General features: G+C 44.2%; 1 protein-coding gene across 1 annotated transcript; it reads right to left on the bottom strand.

Annotated features, from left to right (window-relative positions):
* Nucleotides 1-2826: 2826 nt before the first annotated feature.
* On the bottom strand, nucleotides 2827-23510 carry LOC119648671 (ecdysone 20-monooxygenase). The gene is made up of 8 exons (XM_038050459.1): nucleotides 23050-23510; nucleotides 8198-8430; nucleotides 7946-8144; nucleotides 7478-7873; nucleotides 7251-7410; nucleotides 6932-7168; nucleotides 6652-6864; nucleotides 2827-2937 (listed from the first exon to the last, which is right to left on the bottom strand). Exons 2-8 carry the CDS (start codon nucleotides 8424-8426, stop codon nucleotides 2833-2835), a joined length of 1539 nt encoding a protein of 512 aa, XP_037906387.1. The 5' UTR covers nucleotides 8427-8430; nucleotides 23050-23510; the 3' UTR covers nucleotides 2827-2832.
* Nucleotides 23511-23985: the final 475 nt, after the last annotated feature.

Genomic DNA, 23985 nt, shown 5'->3' with positions numbered 1-23985 from the left:
GAGTAAATTTTAAACGTGAAGACCAATCGATGGTGCAACAGGCTAACTTGAAACTATACCAAGTATTCATGAGGGCTTGGAGCTTTTGACTAACGATGGTGGCCACTTTACATGTGCTAATCCTATAGAACAACAGAGAAAACATTAGCACGACACAGTCTCAACTTAATGTTGGTGTAGAGATAATTGCATTTCCAAATTTTAGACAAAGCATCGAAGGTGCATCTAGTTTCGATAATGCGTCGGGCAACATTCAGTTCGGTGTCATCGTCGGCAGAGACGACGCTTTCTACAGGGGGCGGAATGCGTCTCCACTGCGCCGCCACATTCCCCTATCTTCTCAAAGGTCCATTCCCTGCCGTCCCAGAAGCTGTGTCTTGCAAAGAAAAAGTTTGAAGATTTCTTTTGTTCCCGAGATTTAACGTAGTACCAAAGCTTATGACCATCACATTTGTCTCCACTCGCGCCGGTATAAGAATCTTCAGTTTTCGACAATCTTCGGTTCGCTTTCATGTTTCCATATTTAGCCTGATTTCATGTGTCGATCGATGTTATCTTTTGCAGAGTCGTCTTCAGTTTTTCTACTATTGGTCACGAGTCCACTGCGGATCATCGGACTGGGCCATGATAGCGGTCGATAACTAGGAACTGAGCGAAAGTGATGAGTCGTTTGACTCGAATTCTTGTCCTTGATCGGTTGCGAATCTAACCATCCAGTGGTCGTAGAATGCCCTGGCGATAGTTTCCGCTTAAGTTCGTCGATTGAAATAGCTTCTGCTCAATATGTGCATCTGTCTATCATGGTCAGGCAGAACTTTTTCCCTCGGATGTAGGTAAAGGGCCTACGGTGTCGAGGTGGACGTGCTCGCAACGACCCACTGATGGAAAAGTTCCTCTGGGTGTGAGGTTGTGCTTGAGGATCTTCGATCATTGGCAAGCTGTGCAAGCTCGCGGCCATTCTCCAATATCATGATTCATGTTTGGCCAGAAGTAGCGTTGAGAAACAAGCTTTCGACTAATTCGGATGCGGGGGTGGCTAAGCCCATGAAGACTGTCGAAGATGCTTCTTCTGAAGTCGGCTGGCACGTAGGGCCGCGGTTTTGAGGTTGTTTCACACAGAATGGACGTTTCCGTTCCAGGGATGTCCATACGTTGAAGTCAACAGCTCGGATTTGCCTGTAAGTCCCTTAAGGGTAAGTCATCCCTCTGTGCACTGAAATTGACGTGCTGAAAGTGATGTACAGCGCTGTAGTTAGCCAGAAGTTCTCTATCATATGTAGAGTACTCGCCCTGAGCCTCATTGTATACCTTTAGGTAGAACCCAAGCGGTTGCCAAGTTTCGTTGACTCGTTTGGTGAAGTACAGCTCCCATACCGTGATCTGAGGCATCTCAGTCTAATGATATTTCCGCTTCTGGGTTTGGATAACCCAATAGTGTAGCCTTTAGAAGATCTGCCCTGCATTTCTGGAAGGCAACAATTGCAGAGTCGGTCCAGAGAATCGGAGACTTGTCGTTCTTCTTTGACATGTGTAGAAACGCGTTTAGCGGCTTCTGTATAGTGGCTTCGCTAGAAGTTCGGCATCCCAAGAAATCTTCGTAGCTGCACTACCATCTCCGTGCATGTGTAGCCTAGATTGCCTGTGCCTTGTTAAGTAGTGCTAACACACTTTGTGATATTACTTTACAGCCTAGGAAGCCGTGTCTCGTGAAGACTATCCCAAGGGGCCGCTTGTGCTCCAAGTCGCCTTTTGACGCGATGAGCAAATCATATAACTACGCGAAGACGAAGGGTAGATCTCTGAAAATAGAATCAATAAATGGCTAGAAAGTCTGCGCTATCTTCCGCATTATAATTGATGTTTTTGGTATGTCGGTAGCTGGAAGTAAGCGCGCTCCAGATCAAGCTTAGAGAAAATATGTTTGCAGTGAAGTTACACGTTGAAGTCTGCCATGTTGGGCACAGATTTTCGGGTCCATCATCAACTGGAATCCTGGCTATACCGCTTGATACTTCACTGGGGGAAATCTTCTAGCCTTAGCAGTTATGGGCTGCTGTATAGTATGACGTGTTCCACAGCTCGCTTTGGTCGTTTTGCGCTGGTCTTGTCAGTTCAGGAAACTGGGTGAGGCGAAGCTGGAAACGATTTCTGGGAGCGTCGAGACCGGGTTTTCTACCGATCAGTTGTCGATGCTGGAGATCTACTAGAATTCTATGATGGCACGCTCTATTTATGCGATGGCAAATTTCTACTGGAGAGATCGCCTTAGGTTGAAGTCCAGAACCTTGTTGGTTCTACCGAAAATACTGACAGTGGTCCCGTTGGCTACAAAGAAATTGTAAGACTCTGGTGCCGTCGTGGGGTAGGTAAGGGCGATGCTAATAAGCTGCCCCCGTGTCAATGATGTATGTCTCGTTTGTCCGCTTATCGTTGATGAAAAAGCGGAATGGTGTGACAGCAGCGACTTCCGCCATTAACGTTGCTGGTTGAAGTTTAACTTGACGCCAAATTTATGATGGTAGTAACAGTAGCCATCATACAATTTGGGTTCTGGAAGCCCGAAATTCGACTTCATCACCCCTGGTTGTCTTTTCAACAAGTGCATCGACCGGTTTTCCCTCGACTTAAACTCCTCTAGACTATCGAAGATATGACGACCGTCGTCGCTATCCAAGTTCCGGAAAGTGTCTTATTGAGGGCACCCATCCCTTCGAAAACGAACGCCTTACTTTATTCATTTACTTTTTTCTCTTGCAACACAGTTACAAGATACGCATAACTCATGAAGTAAAAACACAGGAAGTTGTAATAAAATATATTATCTTCGATTTATTAAATATCTTTTAAAATTAAATTGACAGGTGGTTTAGCAACTAGTAAGAATTCGCAGTCTATTTCCATTTCATTCATGAATGTAATGTCGAAAGTTTTGCACAGCTGGAATAAGGAGAAAAAAGTAGGAATTAGAAGCCAACCTTTATATATAAAAGAAAGTATGGCACAAACGGGGGTAGTCAGAGTGTTATGGGATCAAGAAAACTACGTACAGGAGAAGGAAATCAAGTTTCTAGGCGACGTGGAAAGTTATTGCATATACGGGGGTTAGGTACGAGGTAGCTAACTGGCGCGTGCGTCGATTACGCCTAGATGTTTTTTTGTGTATGTTTCCCCACTCTATGCATCCCATACACGACACCAAGTCCATCAAAAAGGTGACCAGAATTCTTCACGCGCAAGTGATTGAAGAACGTCGTCAAACATGTGCAATGTTGACTGACGGTTTCGTCGTTATTTTTTGAAAACTTGGGTGTTTAACTCAAAAAAGAGGAGTCCGTGGACTGCAAAAGAGGAAGTAAGTTGCTTCCCAAGTGGTTCGGTGCGTCACTAAGTGGGTGCGGACTCAGGAATCCCAGCATCCTCAACGAAAAAATATTTACTTCTGTTTGGACTTATGACGGATTTTACTTGAATATAATTCTTACCCATTACGTGTTTTCAATTATATTTTAATGGAGCAGTTACGTTACTTTCATATTCCAGTCAGTGTCATGGTCCAGTCATGACCAGACGTGAATTGTTTAAAACCGAAAGACGTGAAATCTGTTTCCTGCCACATCTACGCCGGCCGGTCATCTCGGTCGGGGTTCACTTTGCCAGCACTTTGTCTCCTCGGCCTGGGGACTTTCCGCTGAACGAATAATCTGGGCTTTCTTTTTCCATAGGCACCTCGAAATCCTCACTTTCACCATGGCCGAATGGGTGAAAGTCAAACAACGGAAGCGCGGCGCAGCACCCGCTCCATCATCTGACGAAACCTTGTCCGAGTCGTTATTTGACTCAGCTGCAGAATAGGAAAAAATCGCCACAGAGCCCCGCCGGATCAACCCAGCCGACACGATTACCAGTTTGAATAACATTATTCACCGGTAGAACATCACGATCCTCAGGAGGAAGATCGAGCGGACGGAGAACGTCTAAGTCGCAACTCAACAACCGTCCGTCGCTTCAACACCAGCGACGCTCCCTTCGACGTCAAACAGCGCACCGAACGACGCCAAAAAACGCACCAGTGAGAAGATCCCTCCAATCATTATCATGGAGGAAGATTCGGCCATCCCGGAAATCATCGCGGCGCACCTGGAGAGCTGCCCAATGAATTCACCATGGAAAAGGGTGCAAAGTGTACCACAGTTCTCGTCAACTCTATTAAAGTGTTCGACGACACCAAACATTTCTTGTCGGCGAACGCCAGATACACCGAAGTGTGAGAAGCCAGTGAACATAATCCTCCGTGGTCTCCACAGCTTCCACCCGCCAGTACGAGACCCAACGCTCCATCCAGGAGAATAGGAATCTCAACCTTTGGCTGGTCTTGTTCCAACCCGGGTTTAACACTGCGAAACTCGAGAAAACCAAAACCCTACTGAACACAGTAGTGCGATTTGAAGCGGTACGCAACAAGCGTACAATGCAGTGCAAAAACTGCCAGCGCCTCGGCCACGCTGCAGCCAACTGCTTCATGCCATACCGGTGTGTAAAATGTGTAGACACACATGCACCCGGTAAATGCGCCAAAAACATCGAAGACAAGCCTAGCTGCATCAACTGCGGATCGAACGAACATCCTGCAAACTACTGCAACTGCAGGACCTTTCAGAATTTCAACAGAAATTCTCCCAAATCAGCACCGGACCAGCATTGTCCAAGCTTCAACTCGGCCCGGATCAACGTTCGCGTATCGTATTTCTAAGCCACTCGCAGAAATCCTGACAGACCCTCGTGAACCACTGCCATCTTACTAACGACGTCCCACATATTAAACAATAAAACCCAGGAGCTATTTAATTGCAGGCTGTCCGACCTCGGGCGCCAGCTAAACACTTTCATTCCACCCCCATCTCTCAGATGCCTCGACTTACTTTGCACAAGTGCCGGACACTGTCTCAGGACGTGTATAGAATCATACTCCTCACAAAATCTGCAGGCAGCGTCCGTAGATACCCCTAGCTTCCCTAGGTGATAGTTCAGCCGACAATGACCAGTGAGAATTTCCACTATGATTCGGAGGTTCGGAGGTTTAAGCAATCCTTTGTGCGCATGGGTTCGTATCCTCCAATAAGCATCCTGGACTGCTCCATCCCTGGTAGGCCCGCCAGTATAGTTCTCTCAACCGTTCCTCTTCATTTCTAGATTCATAATCATGAAACTGTTTCCGATTCCACAGACGGATTCTGGCCCGTATAATGACGTCCCTGCTCCCTTTTTGGCTTGGTTCCTCCAACCAATCATGGCCTCGAACCCAAAGTATCCACACCTTGTTGGAGGAGTCGAGTGTATTCAGTCTCTCAGGGCATTCCCACACCAGTTTAGAGTTCACTTGGTTGGACCTAAGTGCCTTGATCGCGGCTTGGCTGTCGGTGAGAATAGCTATGTTCTGTGCCCTGTAGTTCCTTTGCAGATTAAAGGAGGCACATTTGTCTATGGCGTAAATTTCCGCCTGGAATATGCTAGTGTACCTACCCATTGGCTCGAAGTACATTTTCCTTGGACCAATGACAGCGGCACCCGCTCCCTCTGCTATGAGGGATCCGTCAGTGTACCAAGTAATCAGTTGCTGGTTTAAGTCGTATGTCGCAGCCACGCTCTCCCAGTTTGCCTTGTTACTCCAACGTGTTTCAAACTTCATATCAAAGTGAAACCTCGTTGTCATGTTAGCCCTTGGTATCAGTAATTCGGGATACCGCCTAGAAAGAAATCAATCTTCCTTCGATTTAGGCAGCTTCCCGCCTCACTGATACTCCTGGTCATCCTGAATATTGCCCTCTTTGCCTGCTTCTGTATGTGCAGATGGAGAGGGGTTTATCCCAGAAGGACCTCCAGGGATGCCGTTGGGTATGTCCTCATTGCCCCACTGATACACACGCAAGCCAGCTTTGGAGCTTATGTAATTCCCTGGTTTGTGTGTGGGGTCCGGTTCTTTCTGCCCAGATTACCGCTCGGTATACAATCATTGGCCTTACTATTGCAGTATATATCCAAAGTAGTATCTTCGGGCTGCAACCCCTTTTTTTTGCTATGGATCTACAAGTCATCAAAGCCCTCGCGGCTTTTCGACATGTGTCCTCCAGCGTAATTAGATATACTGTTAAGTCTTAGATTATTTTTAGCCAGTAAGCACCTTCTGTGTATGTTTCCTGTTTACATAGTTTAAGTTTTGATTCAATAAAATTTTGTGTTTTACTGTAAATTTGTGTTTTCTGTCGTTACTTTTGGTCACGCTGCTCCCAGGGCAGAGGTTAGGCAGTTTCTGATGAATTGCTTCTGCCCTGGACGAAACTGTCAGGCAACTTTTTCGTTCTTTGTTGAAAACTTGGGTGTTTAACTCAAAAAAGAGGAGTCCGTGGACTACAAAAGAGGAAGTAAGTTGCTTCCCAAGTGGTCCGGTCTGTCCCTAAGTGGGTGCGGACTCAGGACTCACAGCATCCTCAACAACAAATACCTGCAATGTTTTTCTTTCACCATACAAATTCAAGCAATGCGTCGCGAGACAAATCTCCTGGATGTAGTATTCTTGAATAGGATTCTGTTTCTTTAAGCCAATATGAATTTCGCAGTTAATTGAGACTCCAACCGCTTTCTATAGCTACTCACCTTGGCGACAAGCAAAATAAGTTCCAGATTCACAAATCTCTTGCCTGGACAAGTTCGTTTTCCTGATCCAAACGGTATGACTATTCCTGACCCAGACTCAGTGTTAACGTGCAAGTTATTATTTTGTATCCATCTTTCAGGCTTGAATTTCTTGGCATCCTTAAAGTTCTCCTCCTTCCGACAGGCAAGCATACTATGGCATATAACTATTGTCTGCAATAAGGAAGTTATAGTGTTAAATTTAGGATAGATGCTTCCCATTGGAAGTCAGGATACATACTCCAGCCTTCAAGTTGTAATCTGATAATGTCGTCTCCTCTTCCAGGAGTCGAGCCAAGCAAAACGCTGTGGGCTGAAGTCGGTAAACTTCCTGGATGCAGGCTTTGGTATATGTAGCTTTGGATAAGTCATCTTGATAAATTAATTCACTAGAATTTTGGAATTCTTCACGTATCCGACTGAGACAAAAAGGATCTTTGATGATATAGTGTAAATTGAAAATGAGGGTGTTCGCCAGCTGGAAGTGGAAGCGTTAGTAGATTAGTAATTTCGTGAATTCCTTCTTGTTATCTTAGGACACTCTAAAGATTGGGAGTTACCGTCTCAATGCCGGCTGCAATGAAGTCGATAATAGCGGACTTCTTTTCCCGAATATCTAACTGATCATTCTTCAGTATTTCTAGGAACACACATTTGAGATCATCGTCACACGACGCGTCGTCATCGCTCGCCGTATTATCAATAATATCTGAAACAACACTATACAAGGTTTCGAATAACACAAATTATATAATCTCGAACTAGATCTGCGTCTTCTGCGTCTTACTTGTAGATGATTTCTTCGCTCGCAGTGAAATCTCGATATGTTTTCGTTGGAAGATACTTCCATAGTCCGAAGCCGTAATATGAATCTCTTTGTGATATGAATAATTGCTTCACGGCCCCGGCGAGGAGTTTTATATTCTCTGGCTGGCTCCCGTCCGTTGACAGGAATCCCATGCGACGACCTAGCATAAGAGCACATGTTGCTTCCAGGCCAAGGAGGTTAGTAATGTCCTGGAAGTTTTCAACGATGTTTGTTTGGGGGTCTCGTTTCTGCTTTAGTAAATCTATAAAATCGTTAAAAATAAGATTTAAGGCGGGTAGAAATTGCTGAAGTACTTTGGGAGATGTCATATGAGGTGTGAGGTTCGATCGTAGGTGATGCCACTTTTCGCCTTGCCTGCAATTGAAAAAAAGGAGGGGGATAACTTAAGATCCTTTAGATGTACTTATAAAGGTGAGATGTACTCACTCGTTCACTATTCCAATGCTGGCATATCGATCAGGTCGAGATTTCCGGTATATTGCAATGATTTCAGTAGGCGGGCGGAATGGATATTTACTAGGATATTTCAAAACTTTTTCAATATCATCCTTGCCGAACAAGTGCACAATAGGTATTCCTGCTGGCGCTACTTCTAGGACGATGTCTCCATATTTTTTATTCAAATCTGAAATTCAAACTTTGAAGAATACTATTCTCGTTGGTCTCTGGTGTTCATACCTGCATAGGCTTCATGTAACTTATTTATTTTATAATAAATGGAAAATATCCACTTTGTTCCCAGAAAGGGTAGAATCCTTGGTCCTGGTATGTCCCAAACTGTTTTTAGTTGTGGAGGTAAGTGGGATTTTGATAGTCGCTTTGGACGGTTGCGCTGCTTATTGACTAGATAGTACTTGACGAATACTATTATAAGTATTCCTGCGAGGAGGACAACAATAACATTCATTTATCTGGAATAGAAAGGATTTCAAATTAAAGGAATAGTTGAAAAGAAAAATGAACTGAGGAAATTCTAGTGAAAATGAATCATAGAGTGAAATCTATTATTTTCGCTGTAATGGAGAAATTTAATGATAAATTTAGAAGGTTATGTTTCCAACAAGGCAGAGGGAACTCCTTAAACGATGTTCTCAAAACAAATAAAAACAAGTCGGGAAGCCGGAAGCTGGATGCTTCAGATATGAAAGGTTTTGTGTATTTCTTTTATAAAGACATTTGAGTGTGAATTTGTCCCACTAGTACGTAACACGTAATATACGCATATATTATGTGAGAATATTCACTTTCGGGTGATATTGACATTTAAAATCTTGAATTTCCAAAGAAGTGACAACTTTGCCCTATTATAACTTTGTTAGTAATAGTGCGATTTCCACCAAACCTGGTAGAATCTAGGTCTACATTGCTGCAAAATTTCGTAGTGCTAGGATGAACTTAACGAGAGGAAGGGCATGGAAGGTATTTCGAAGCCGAGTCACAATATAGTGGCAGTCTCAGATTCTTCGGTTGAGCAGTTTCTAAATAAATGATCACTTTCAACCCCCGAACTCTCCGTCTTTCCAACAAATGTCAAAACTAAGACCAGCTTCGGAAAGTACTAACCGAGCCCTTTTATTTTATATCCCACATGACTATATTCAGTGAAAAAATGTACACCCCCCTTTGGCATGTATGGCGACCCCCCTTTAAATTCGACGTAAAAGGATGTAACTCACTGTATGCGTGAGCGTTCACAGTTCCCACCTTTCCACCAAATTTGGTGTCAATCACTGCTACAGTCTCCGAGAAAAATGCGTGTGACAGACAGATAGACAGTCCTCGCAAGTTAGCGAGGAATTCACGTACAGCGACCATCAGGCAATCATCTTTGAACTAAGGACGGAGCCACAAGGCAGGAGACCCACACCTCGGAAGTCCAATACCAAAAAGAATATCAGGATGTTCTGTAAAAGCGGTGGATGAGCAAACATTCATGGAAGTGTGGCTAGATCTGCCTAGCAAAGCAGGCATCTTCACGGAAAGAGCTTTCCATGTTACACAAAACATCTCTAAAGCATGTGACGCGTCGATGCCTAGGAGATGCTCATTTTCCACTAGAAGATCAAATTATTGGTGGAATAATGAACTTGCCAGCCTTCGACTGATTTGCCACAGAGCTAGACAAACGGCTCAGAGGGCAATAGGTAGGATCGATCAAGGGCAAAAGGAGCATGCCTATAGGGAAGCTCGCAAGAACCTCAAGCTCGCTATCCAGCGGAGTACGAGGGAATGTTTTAAGGAGCTCTGTTTGGAAGCGGACATAAATCCGTGTGTTAGCGCCTACAAAATCGTCACAGGACGATTCAGAGGCCGGTGATATCTGCAGATCACGTGCCCTATGCTCTTGTTGAAAATAATCCAGGGGTTATTTCCCCAGCTAGAGGGGGGTAGTGACACGTTCCAGCGTCCCCTGAATGTGACGCCGATTCCACCAGTCATCCGGGACGAGCTGCTGGAGATCTGCGGTCTTATAGGCGACAGCAAAGCCCCGGGTCTGGACGGCATACCGAATAAGGCCCTCAAACTTGCCGCCAAATGTAGACTGGATATGTTCGCGGAGCTGTTCAAAACGTGCACGTCCGAGGGTATCTTTTCTATACCATTGAAGCGGCAGAAGCTGGAACTGCTGCCTAAGGTTGGCAAACCTCCAGGGAACCGCCCTACTATAGACACTATGGGGAAAATGTTTGAGCGGGTTATTTATAATAGATTACTCCCAGTCGTCCGTAAACCCAGGTCAACCATTGATGCCATCAAAATGATTAATGGCTCGGCCGAAAATGCAATTCACGGAAGGGGTTGTACCAGCACATATTGTGTGGTGGTGACCCTGGATGTGAGGAATGCATTCAACTCGGCCAATTAGAACCTTATACGAAAGTTTCTGGCGACGATTGGTGTTCCCACTTACCTCGCCGCCATTATCGATAGCTACTTGTATGAGCGGACTTGGATAATATCGATGATGGACCCAAGGAGTGCGTTGTCTCCGCGGGTGCCCCACAGGGCTCTGTACTGGGCTCACTACTGTGGAACATCACGTACAATGATGTACTTAACCTTCCGGCTCCGGAGAAGGCCAGGTTGGTGGGGTTACGCCGATGATATAACACTGGTTGTGGTCGCAAAGCGTCCCGAGAATGCTGAGTTGTACTCAAGCGAAGCAATCAGTGTTGTTAAGGCTTAGGTTAGAGAGTGCTGGACTGGCACTCGCGGAAGTCGGAAGCGGTCATCATCTTTAAGCGCCGCAAAAGAAATTACGCCTGCATTACAATCGGGAATCATATCATCACTTCCAAGCTGGTCATCAAATATTTGGGGGTGATGATAGGCGGAAAACTCAATTTTAAGCAGCACATAGAGCATACTTGCGAAAAAGCATCCACCACGAGTATGGCTCTGGCAAGGATGATGCCGAACGTGCTGCCTGCTCTGCTCATAGTCAGGGTAGTGATTTCTATCATGCTGTATGCAATCCCAGCTTGGGGAAAAGCGCTGCAGATTTTAAGCAATGCACATAAACTGAGTAAGGTCTACGGGAGAACAGCCTTAAGGGTGTGTTCTGCCTTCAGGACCGTCTCAGACGATGGAGCGTTCGTTATCTTAGGAATGATACCGATTAACATCCTGGCAGTCGAATTGATGAACATTTATAACACCAGGTCCACCTCTCCGTTATCACAGGTGAAAAAAGCCAAAAGGGAGAGATTTATAAGCAGATGGTAACAACGGTGGTTTTAGTGGGTATGGCTATGGGAAGGATACCCAGAACATAAAACACCCATGGAAGACGAGAGAAGGAGTAAACTTACGGTGCAGGGGCTCGGAACTCCAGTACCGGCGGCTTTTGGGAGTGAGCAAGCGGGCTCTGGGTCGTCGATAACCCTCGACCGCTACAAGTGGTTTGGATCTGGAGAAGGAAGTGTTCAAGGGAAGTACGACCTTACCGAGAACACCAGTAGCAAGGCCAAACAAGGATGAACTGAAGACGGATCGTTGGACGACAAAAACCGTGGTAACACTCACCCCATATGTTCAAGATGCGTGACAGCAGGAGGTGCTCCAGGAACAAGAAAAGGATCCATTCAAAAGAAACTCATCAACTTTGAGATCTCCGCCAATGCTAAAGACGGTGAAGGATAAAGTACAGGCAAGATCAATAACTGCCAAAAGTGAAACAGCGTATAAAAGAAGTAACCCTGTCGGGCTTATAAGAAGGGAAGTCCTGATCCGGAGGAATTACCCTTTATCCAGCTTGGGGAAAAAATAGTTGAGCTGTCGCCAAGCCATAAAGAATATGGTGAGGGCTATTAGAGTCCTCTATAATATATCGCAGATGGGGGAAAAGAATACTAAGGATACGCCGAACCCTGCTGCACGAACAGTGTCACAAGCGACCCAAGTGATACCTACCCGTACTACCATCGAATCACGGCGAAATAAACGAGTACGTGAAAAAGAAGGGGATCCTTTAAATAATCAGCAGGCGCCTAAGAGAAAAAAAGGCGGACAGGAAGCTCTGAAAACCAGCACTAATAGCTCTGAAGGAGGAAAGCGTACAGCGATTGTAGGAAAGTCGACCAGCGTTGCGAAGCCCAAGACGAACGGAAACGATGGATAGACTAAGGTTACGAGCAAAATAGCGAAAGGAAATGCAAAAGTGCGAACCCGTCCAGATGCGATTGTTACCTCTAGTAAGGGCAATCTGTCCTACGCGGAGATACTTAGAAAGCTCAAAGCGGATCTCGACCCAAAAGATCTGAGCGGAAATGTGAATCGAATTTGAAGAACCCAGAAAGGGGATCTCATGTTCGAGCTGAAAAGATCCAGCGTGGGCAAGGCTGATGACTTTCGCACTCGAGTGAAGGACTCACTTGGGGAGAATGGGGAAGTGACATCGAAAGGAGAAATTTGTATTGTTCTGGAGGAGCAATTCAAGTTGAAAGAACTTGCCGAGGAGTCTGTTGTGGGCTTACGAAAAGCCTACGGTGGTACTCAAACGGCCACAATACGAGTACCAGCGGATGCAGCGCAGATGTTATTAGCTGCCGGAAAAGAAGAACAAGCTTTACTAAAGAGGTACTTTAAATGCCTCATGTTTGGGCACTTCGCGAAGGCATGCACCAGCAGCATTGATCGATCCGATCGATGCAGAAGGTGTGGGGAAAAAGGCCATATTGCCAGAGAGTGCAATAGGGACCCCAAATGCCTATTGAGGGATAGGATAACCGGCATATTGCCGGAAGTGGTAAATGTCCGGAATTTAGGAAGGCGCTCGCTGTAATAAGAAAATGGGGTTTATTCAAATAAACCTGAATCATTGCAGGGTCGCTCAGGGTTAACTTGAGCAGACCACGTTCGAATCTGAGATGGAAATTGCCATCATAAGTGAACTATATAGAAATTGCCACGGTGGCATATGGGTCCAAGATTCGACTGGTGGAGCGGCGATATGGGCTTGTGGTCGACAGGCCATACAATGTACTGCAAGTCAGGCAGCCAATGGCTTTGTGTGGGCGAAAATAAGTGGTGTATATGTATAAAATGGGAAAAATGCTTGAGCGAGTAATCTATAACAGATTACTCCCAGTTGTTGAGAGCCTGGGAGATCTCTCAGATCGTCAGTATGGGTTCCGAAAAGCCAGATCAACCATTGATGCCATGTTCCTGGCTTGGCCGAAGATGCAATCCACGAAAAGGGTAGTACCAGGATATATTGCGTGGTAGTGACCCCGTGAGAAATGCATTACAAGAACGGGGGCTTTGGTATGACACTGATGACGGACCCCAGGAGTACGTTGCTGCCGCGGGGGTTCGGAAGGTTTCGGATTGGGCCCATTTCTGTGGAACATCATGTACAACGATGTACTTAATCTTCCCCTTCCGAGGGAGGCCACAGTGGTGGGTTATGCTAACGATATAGCGCTTGTTGTTGCCGCCAAGCATCTCGAAGATGCTGAGTTATACTCAGGCGAAGCAATCAGTGTATTGGGGGTGATGATAGACAGGAAGCTCGCCTATAGGCAACACGTACAGTATGTTTGCGATAAATCATCCCCTGCTAGTATAGCCCTGGCGAAGATGATGCCGAACGTGGGAGTGCCACGGCATAACTCTAGGTTGCTTACAGTCAGGGTGGTGACCCAAATCATGCTCTATACGACCCCAGTTTGGAGGGAGGCTTTGCGGATGTCAGGTAACACTAACAAACTGAGTGCAGTCTACAGGAGGACCGCGCTGAGGGTATGCTCCTGCCTTCAGGACAGTCTCAGATGATGCAGCATTCGTCATCTCTGGAATGATGCCGATTGACATCTTGGCAGGTGAGATGGCGAATATATAAAATGCGAAGCCAATCTCTCCCTTATCGCAGACGAAGAAGGCTGAGAGGGAGAGATCCATAAATAGATGGCAGGAGCGCTGGGAACACACGGGAAAGGGTCGGTGGACTCACAGGCTCATCCCTGCCATCAAGGAGTGGTTGGAGAAACGACATGGTGAGATTAATTATAATCTCACCCAGTTTCTCACGGATCTCGGAGGATATCGCCGAAACCTGCACAGGTTTAAACTGGAGACCTCAACCGATTGTCTAAATTACGACGGGGTCCCAGAGATTCTAGAGCATGTATTCTTCTACTTTCCGAGATTAGTGGAAGAAAGGAGGAATCTAGACGAGACTCTACTAGAGGTCTTAGTATCAGAAAATCTGGTGGGGAAAATGGTAGCACAACAAGAGAATTGGGATTCGGTCAACTGCAGATCGCATCTATCCAAAATAAACTGCGAAAGGCAGAGGAGAGGAGAAAAGCGCGATCACGTACGCCACATATAGAAGAAAGGTGATTAAGCTATAATAGAATGAGCTGGTTCCGCGGGGCAGGGACGGAGTCGGGGTTGGTTTTAGTGGGTAAAATCCCACACACTGGTGTGTCCAGATCAGCGTTTTCGAAGATTTCCACCTCCTCAAAAAAAAAAGACAGATAGACAGACAGACAGACTGTAAACCGATTTTAATAAGGTTTTATTTTACACAAAACCTTAAAAATGAAGGCGAACGGCTGAGGGAACTATACTGGATGAGCATACCCGGAATAAAGCCGTCCAGGGTGCTTATTGGGGGATACGAACTCACGCACGCAAAGGGCTGTTTAAACCCCCACCATCAAGAACCTTCGGATTATAGTGAGAATACTCGCTGGTCACTGCCGACTAAACTATCACCTAGGGAAGCTAGGGATATCTATCGAGACTGGCTGCAGGTTTTGCTCGCAGTGTGTCGAAACCCCTGGGTTCTGGGGCAGTGCCCGGCACTTGTGCAAAGTAGTTCGAGGCACCTGGGAGTCTGCTTAATACCAGATGCAGAGTTGTAATATATGGAAATAGGGAATATATTAAAATTACTAATGGTTGTAGGCTTACTTGACATATTATAGATAATAGGTACACTACGACGAGTCAAAGGGGCACAATAGTTCATTAAGGACGCAGTGCAACTTCCCTTAAAAGGTATTAGTTTGGAGATTCGGCTGAATTGGTTTATAGTTCAACATTTTGCATATTTTTCAGGTATTCAGCATTTATGTTTCCAGGTCTTTTACTAATATCGAGAACCACCATAAAATGCGATGAGTGCACTTTGTCTCAGCTGAGAAGAGTGTGAAGTAAAAAGTATATTTTTTCTGCAAATTTCTACGTAAATTTTTGACTCAGCGGCCATTGACCTACGAATTTAACAATAGGAGAAAATTATACAACTAAAGTATGTCCGCTCTTTTCTCCATAGTTTGGATGCAAATAGAGCTACACATTGTATGCAGATATTTGATATAATCACTCTGCGCGCGAATTAATTTCGCAAACATATTTTCATATAAAATAAATGCCAGATATTACTTTCATTGCCGCTAGTAAATGCACGTACATATATAGCGGCTTGTCTACCATTTTATTGTATTCTGGAGACTCATTAGCTCAGAAAAAAACTAACGAGAATTTTCTTATCATTTAATAAAGCTATTTTAATTTCGCTGGCTTTATTTCTTAATTACTTGGCACAAATAGAATTTTGACTGACAAATACAAATTATGGGGGGGTGTCGTAAATCGCAGAACCATGTGAGTTTGCTAATTTGATTGTTGTTATGTGAATTAATTCTGACATTCTATCAGATAAAGTGAATGAAATCTTAGTTAAATTTGGATTCATTTATTTTAAACTTAGTACCGGAGACAAATTTATTATTGCAGAGCTTTGAAATTTGCAGATAGATGTACATAAAAGATAGTTGGGTAAAGATAACTTCGGGATATTTTCCCTTATCATGCTTTCTTTTTAAGGTTTTGTGTAAACACGAAACCTTATTAAAATCATTGGCAGAAACTACCCAACCGAAAAATCTAAAAAAAATCAGGAGGCTGCCACTATATGGTGCCTGGCCTCTAAAATACTTTTATACCGATATCTGTTCAAATAATGTTAATAATATTATATTACTCTTTTGTAATTGGCTGGAAACCCCCTTTAAGTTTATGCTAGCACCACGCTAGCAGTGATGTAGGCTATAATGTAGAGCATGATCCTACTAAGTTTGTTGGAAATCGCACTATTACTAACAAAGTCATAATACGTTAAAGTTGTTGCTTCTTTGAAAATTGAAGACTATGAATGTCAATATCGCCCGAAATTGGATGTTCTCACAAAATATATGGATATGTTACGTGCTACGTACTAAGAAATATACAAAACCTCTCGTACAAAGGCTCCAAGTCTTCGTTAGCACCTGCCTCTGTTGCTTTATCGGTGTACTCTGGCCTGAGTAAATCTCGAACGATCAGCTGAGTCGGCGTATGGGCCAGTTACCAGTGAATGTGTTATTTAGAGGACGGAGGTGGCAGTGGATAGATCACATTTTCAGAAATGGCGAAGAATGTATTGCTACCTATGCTATGCGTGGTTAATATGATATACTCTATCTAGGGGATATTAGCTAACATATATTTCATATTGCTGCAAGCAGGACGACTCTTGGAGTGTAATTCCTTATTGAATAATTCAGCCACACTGATAAGGTTGTAAAAAGGAAGTGAAGAATGTTTCGTAGTTTTAAATTCTTCAACAAAGACAGGACATGGACGGATTATATAACGAAGGATAAATATGGTATCAAATTCCCTAAATATGGTATCAAATTCAGTTGGAAAAGTACGAAAAAACATGGGAAAGTCATAATTATCTGAATAATCTGCCCCGGTGATCAGGTAATCGTGACATCCAGTCCAGGTGAAACATTTGGGGTAGCCATTTTCCTAGTGGCTTCGGGGTTTCGAATCAGAGGATTTGTGATTTTTTTGTAGGAAAATAGTACAATGAGTAGAGTAGCAGGCCCTAATAATATGCATATTTCAATATTAACGGAACTTTGTGTCTCCCTCTTTTTATTATTCTATAAGTATAAAAAGTATTGAATAATGTATGGACTATCCTCAACAACGGTCCTGAATAGGGCGCTAGAGAGGAAACCCGGGTCCATGGTGAAAATTGTTCGGCAAAGTCGGTCCCGGCGTGAAAATTGGGCTGGAAATTACCCTGGCCCATCTATTATCCTTTTCTTGATTGAAATTTCTATTCCATTCTCTCGACACTACTCCTGGTCTGAGAGTAATTCCCCCGGTCCACCCCCTCTCATCAGACCTGGTACCGAGCGTCCTACAGGGGGATTTCGGGCAGCTGTGTTGTAATGAACACATCGTCTTCAGGCAGAGATGAGCAGACTGGCACGGGGATTACCATGAGGCTGCCAAACAAATCGAATGAATCTATTTTCATGAGGGTCTTCTTCAGCAGTTTTAATGACTAGGATATCCTGGAACTAATGCGAGGCTACACCCAGATTCATGGAAGGATCTTCACAGTTAGCAAGAATAGAAAAAAAGTTGCAAAATGTGGACGCATACCAGTGCCTTAACAATAATTATAACGCACCAGGTAGGGGGCTAAAAAATGGACCCTGGTCCATCCGGAGACGTAGAGTTGCAATTTCTTCTAATCAGGACCAAGTAGTTAAGGAAGAGCTTCCTTTTGGTGACACGGAAATAAGTTATAGTTACGTGCATAAACTGGCCATAATGCAGTAGACCAATACTGTGAAGCATTTTCCGGTGGTTGCAATGGTTGAAATGATGGTGGGGACACTTTGAGTATTTTATCCATATAAAACGGGTGTGGATGGTATAAAATCACAAATCTATACCCAGTCTAGCCATAAATACTGTCGGTACTTTGAAAGACCATAACTTATGAGCAGAACGTCAAATGCAAAGTATTTTTTTTTTTAATTTTTGAAAAAGGAGAAAATAAGTTCTAATGAGCTATAGCTCGTCAAAATGAACGCCTTCATTATTGATACAGAACGTAAACGTAAACGTTTCGGCCGACGATAATTCCTCTGAGCAACTCGATATTTGATGGTGTATTCGGCATGCATTTTGCTCCAACATGTCCTTTAATTCGTAGTTTAGCGGGTTCAGGTTGAGGCTTCTCGACGTCCAGTCTTCAGCACGAATAAATGTGAGCCATTGTTGACACGCTTCGATTTATGCACCGGCGCAGAATCTTTCTGGAAGATCCAATGTTCAACGTAGACAGGCGAGTTGGAGGTGCCGCCAACTGAAGACCATGGACAAATACTGCCACCACCAAGTATAGGAGAAACAGTCCGTGCAATTCATCGGCTAAAAAATCATAAGTCGCCAGGAGCCGATGGCATTACAGCCGAATTGGTTAAATATGAAGGCGACCAGTTACACCAAGTGGTTCATCAACTTGTGCTCATGGTATAGGACAGCCTGACAGCTCAAGGTATGGGATGCCTGACGATTGGCAACGAGGCATTATCTGTCTCGTATATAAAAAGGAAGATATCACACAGTGCAGCAATTATAGAGGTATCACGTTGCTGAGTACCATCTATAAGATATTCTCCACTATCTTGCTAGGCCGGATAGCGCCATACGCCCAGCACATCATTGGCTCATACCAAAGAGGCTTCACTCCAGGCAAATGAGCAACAGATTAGATTTTCCCTCTGCGGTAAGCGATGGAAAAACTGTTGGAAAATGGACAACAGTTGCACCATCTATTCATCGACTTTAAAGCCGCCTATGATAGCATAGCCAGGGTAAAATTGTACACGGCCATGAGAGAATTCGGTATCCCGACGAAATTGATAAGCTAAGCTGACCAATGTGCGAGGCCAGATAAAAGCAGCAGGATCACTCTCAAGACCATTCGACATCAACAACGGTCTACGACAAGGGGATGCCCTATCATGCGTCCTCTTTAACCTGGCCCTCGAGAAAGTGATCCGTGATGCTGAGGTAAATGCAAGAGGTACGATCCTCTTCAAGTCCACCCAACTACTGGCCTATGCTGAAGATATCGACATCATGGGAAGAACCACCCGAGACGTACAAACTGGCTTCATCCAAATCGAGCAGGCGGTAATTGGCGCGAGATCTTGGGCTGCACATCAATGAAGGCAAGACAAAGTATATGGTGGCAACGTCAGCATAGAAAACCAACCAACCAACAACTTGAAACCGCACTGGTCAAACAGGAAGAATAAGGATAAGAGAATACAACTTTGAGACCGTTGAAAATTTTTCCTATCTAGGGTCGAAAATCACAACTGATAACAGTTACGATTAGGAAATCCGCGCACGGTTGTTGTCAGCCAACAGAACCTATTTCAGCCTATTTCAGCTTAAACTGTTCCGCTCGAAACGTTTCACCGTAGGGTCTGAGCTCTAACTGTACAAGACTATGATCTTGCCAGTATTCCTCGGAGACTTGGGTTCTTAGCAAGAAAAATTGCGAACTCTTGGCCGCGTTCGAGAGAAGAATCCTCAGAAGAATGTTTGGCCATGACGATACATGACGAAATCTATGAGCGATACCATGACCGTCCGGTTGTGGATAAAATCCGGCTCAATAGGTTACGGTGGGCGGGTCACTTAATCCGTATGGATGAGGATGATCCCACCCGGAAAGTCTATAAGGGCAATATCTATGGTAGAAAAAGAAGACGACGCAGACCTTGCCTAAGATGGAGCGATGGCCTAGGTTAGGACGCCAGACAGCTTTTAGGGATATCGAATTGGTGGCCTCGGCGGGAAACGGGGATGTGGATGATGGTATCTGCCTACGAAATTCAAAATCCGTAAGTAAACTTAACGAAACTAAAAAAATAAAAATAAACCGAAATGTTCGGACCATTTCCAGTCCCCGATTTCCAAACGGTATGATAGTTTCGTCTCTATGGTCTCGCAGACTTAACTGCACGGTTTTCTTAAGACACGGATTGATTTTGTGACCACAAGCAGACAAGCACAACAGTACCAGTCTATAGTGAGTGCAAGGATCAGTTTATTCATACTGGTAGATGCAAACCCTACCCTTTTGTTTCGGCCACCTCAGAGCACCAAACGGAATGACAGACAATACGGTAGGCTTCTAGCGTACGTTGTCTGACTTGCTGAGGACATATTGTATGGCTTCACCCAGAGATAATTACTAAGGGCATTGTAAAAGGCTGAGTATATGACAGAACTACAGACAGAGATAATCCGGTTAGGCATTGTCCTCAGAAGGAGGAGAGGAGAAGAGGCAGCTTCGACTACTAGTTTGGCAGAACTGCAAACAGAAATAATCCGGTTAGGCATCGTCCTCAGAAGGAGGAGAAGAGGCAGCTTGCACTAGGATTAAAGCTTTAGTATGAGTAACAATCTAATGGACGAAGCCGTAATATATTATAGGACCAATATAGATTTAGCATCGGGGAGTGAAAATAAAATTCAAATTACACGATTTCGCGAATTTTCAGGGTTACGTATGGTATTTGAAGCTGCGCAGTAAGGGATGCCACCAGAGTTTTTTTTTCATTCAAGAAGGTTTTCCGTAATTATAAGTAAGGGAAATTAAAAGAGTAGAAATTGGTAGGATAGTCCACACGAGAGAAGTTTTTCTTGAAGAAGGGGGAAAGGATGAAGTTGCTTTGAGGTTTTTCGAGGGCTAGACAATCACAGTTGCACGGAGCAATACGCAAGGAGGTTAGAATGAGGAACGGAAGAGTGTTACGGAGGGTTGAACGAAGTCAAAGTCAGAAACCAGACATTTTGGAAACGCGATTGCTGATATTTAAGCAGTGCCTGTTGAACCTCGAAAATTAATTTGCTTAAACGGCAATCTTACGTTATCTTCTTGTTGAGAATTCGCTGAGAATCATGGTGAAAGTTTCTGCGGGTTGTGGATTGGATCCTCGGTTTTGGTTCATTTTCTGAATTTGTAACATTGGTTTCCACTCATAACATTGAGACCGTAATCATGAAGTCATCAGGCGCAGAGAGGCTGATGTCCTACTGGGGTGTCTACTTCTCCTCCCTAATTTACCTAGAGTCGTGGGCCTTACAGACTAGGTAAGGCACCCCTTCTGAAAGCAGTCGGGCTCCCGAATCTCTTAAGATTTTCCAAGATTTATTCAGATGACGTCTGTGGATCCTCTTGGAATCTCCTTCAACTCTTTTTTAAGTTTTCAAGGGACTTCTTTGAGGCTTCCTTCTTATGTTGTTTGTAGTTTTTTGGAAACTCTATTTAATCCCTTAACATCGGGCTGCCTCTAGTGAAATGCAGCTGCGCCTCAACATTGGACTCTCATACTATATCCAGGTGAGAGGGGCGGCTGCTCTCATACGAGTAGTCTCAGTCACCTACTGTGCAATTATACTCTACAATATGAATATCTGGTAGTAATATGGAAAACCAGATACGCATTAAAGATTGCTACACCAGCCTTACGGCAGATAGTGATAGCAACAAATGATAGGATGAGCTTGTAGCCAGAACGCAACAGAAAAGTGCTTGCTGACGACAAGGACCCGGTGCCGATAGGAGCGGGATCTTATAATAGAGTAACAGCTGTTGGAGTTTCATGGATATCTCAGAACGAGAATACTTAATAAGAGAATGGTCACAGGCGGATAGTTGCGGGTCAAGCCAGCTTGCAATATAGAATGCAAGTTGTCGCCCATCCAAGCCTAAAGGTTTTGGATAGAGCTCTGGCATGGTGTGGACCACCTGCCTGTTTGAAAAACAGAGTGGAGAAAGGATTTCCTAACCTTTAGTACCAACTTATTTTCATGTATAGCATCAGGGAACCAACGACTGAAGGGGTAGTTACTCTATTAGGCAAGCTACACATGAACAGAGCTTAATATCATTGGTGTGATGCAAGCAAGGTTTGTGAGGAGAGGAGAGATCTTTGATGAAGCATAAGAATAGTCTTGAACCCAGAATAGGATCCTGAGGTACACTAGAGGAGGAGTGCAGGAACGGGATATGCAACTATCAACGGTTGAAGAGATAGGACAAGGGGAAGGTTAAGACAGGCGGAGCTAATTAATGAACCCTGTGAGTAAAGCAATTAAAGAACTTCGAAAAATCCTTACTTTCTGCTGAGAATTTAGATATTTGACCATGAAGTTGGTGGTACTAGGTTGGAAGCAAATTTTTCAAGGATTTTGGACCATGAAGAGAGGTAGAAAATAGGATGGTAATTCCCGGAGGAAGCGGTTGAAGGACTCGACCGACAAGGGTGAACAGTAAATCACTATCATAGTTTTTAGACTGAGTTAACTGGGGTGAATTATACTCGAGGCCAAGGTACGATTGCGGCAGTCGTTCTTACTTTTCCGGACTTTCAAGTATCAGGTTGAAGAACTGCTACCAGTGGTATAATTTGATGCAGCCTGTCTACTATCCTTGGCAAGTTGGAGTTTAGTCTATCGATTTGTTTGGAATTTGGATTTCGCCATTTTTGAGAGAAACTTCTAATGCTTCCAGTTCAGTCACCTTTCCTATTATCAGTTTACTTCCGGAACCCATTTAGAAACAGATATTTTTTCACTATTTCATATAATTAGTAACAAAAATAACCGACAACTCAGTGTAAATATAATACACGAGCTTATTTTCGTATTTCGTTATCAACCATTGGATGCTTCAATAAGCAGTTTAAATAAATTGTCAATAATTTCCATTTGAAAGGTTAAGGAAATATCTGCTGGGCGTAATAAACCGCGTCCATAAACAATAATTTCAGCGTTGCTGGACGGTTTGGGGGTGCTATTAAAGTTAATTTGTTTGTATTGTTGATATGGAGTATGTACTTTGAGATGGTTGTCTTTTGGTCCACGCTGAAACGTAAATAAGAGCCGGAGTAGATTTGGAATGGAACGAGGCTAATCTGCTGGGAAAGGAGATAGTCCGACCTGTTCCGATAGAAAGTGCTTAGAGGCTAAGTGGTCAGCAGAATCGATGGCAAACAAATTACATAAGTACATTGTTAACAGCATTCCTCACAAGCATGAAGTGCACCAATTTGCAGAAGAGAAAGACCCAAGTGTGTTGCTTCCAGCGAGTTTAGCGGCCTCTAAGAGCCAAACTATGTTCTACAGTGGTTAATTCTATTCACCTGCTTTGATCGCGGAATCGTCCGAACCAGGAAGGAACTTCACTTTCCGACCAAAAGTGCAACGAATCACTTTCACGAACTCCCCTACTGCGGGGCTAACCACCGAAATTCCGGTGATGTTAGCAGAAGTAACCGACAATTGGAGCGGATTGGAGACCGATCAAGGTGCAGGTTGCGATCAGCGGAGACCCGGTCAGAATATCGGTTCTTGAACTAACTACTTTAATAAGTCGCACGTACTATTCGCCGATGCACTACTCTCGCTGGTAATCGTGCAGACCGCAAAGTGTGAGGAGCAATCAGCAGTAATCAGAAGCTGGCACTGTTCCGCGTTCAAAAAGAAATGGAAATGCTTTAAATTCACTTGGAGAGCGCAATTCTCTTTGCTTAGATTTACACATTTCACATTCGGTTGAATCACAGCGGCGAGTGGCCGTACGCCTGCTTCTTCGCTGAGCAGTAGCCGCCAGTGTCATAGGAGGAAGCACTCGTAGGAGCTAGTGATGCGCACGCTATATGCCGCTCGGTACCTTATCAACTTAATTATATTATCAGTTAGTGCGTCTAATGTGCTTAGAACAAACCGGCCCAGCCGCTAGATCTCTGCATGGACCATAGAAAGTACGCGCTCATGCTTATGCTAATGCGGGGATGCTGGGGATGCTGGCGATGGTGTTAGAGATTTCCTAGTGTACTATCTCAGCGTGCGGGCCTTTGCGTGACTATCGCCGTCAAATGGATTCATGTTCAGGAAGAAGAGCAACAAAGCCAAGAACAATACTTGATCTTCACACATCCTCCACCCACTGGCTGCTGATCGTGTGGACATTGTAATGTGATTCACAATTCAGTTCAAAAGTTATAGAACACAACAGAGCGGGAAGTCATTGGGTTTTCTTGAAGTTCTGAATCGTTGAGTGATATCCGTACCAATGT

The sequence above is a fragment of the Hermetia illucens genome, chromosome 2 (genome assembly GCF_905115235.1).
Source record: "Hermetia illucens chromosome 2, iHerIll2.2.curated.20191125, whole genome shotgun sequence".
NCBI lineage: Eukaryota > Metazoa > Arthropoda > Insecta > Diptera > Stratiomyidae > Hermetia > Hermetia illucens.
Note: the sequence above shows the minus strand (reverse complement) of the source record. Positions and strands in the feature narration are given on the sequence as shown.

Coding starts and splice junctions, on each gene's coding strand:
- LOC119648671 (XM_038050459.1), bottom strand. CDS start 8,426: ATGAATGTTATTGTTGTCCTCCTCGCAGGAATACTTATAATAGTATTC. Junction 7,874..7,945: donor AGCATTGGAATAGTGAACGA/GTGAGTACATCT, acceptor TTTCAATTGCAG/GCAAGGCGAAAAGTGGCATC. Junction 7,169..7,250: donor TTGCAGCCGGCATTGAGACG/GTAACTCCCAAT, acceptor TTCCACTTCCAG/CTGGCGAACACCCTCATTTT.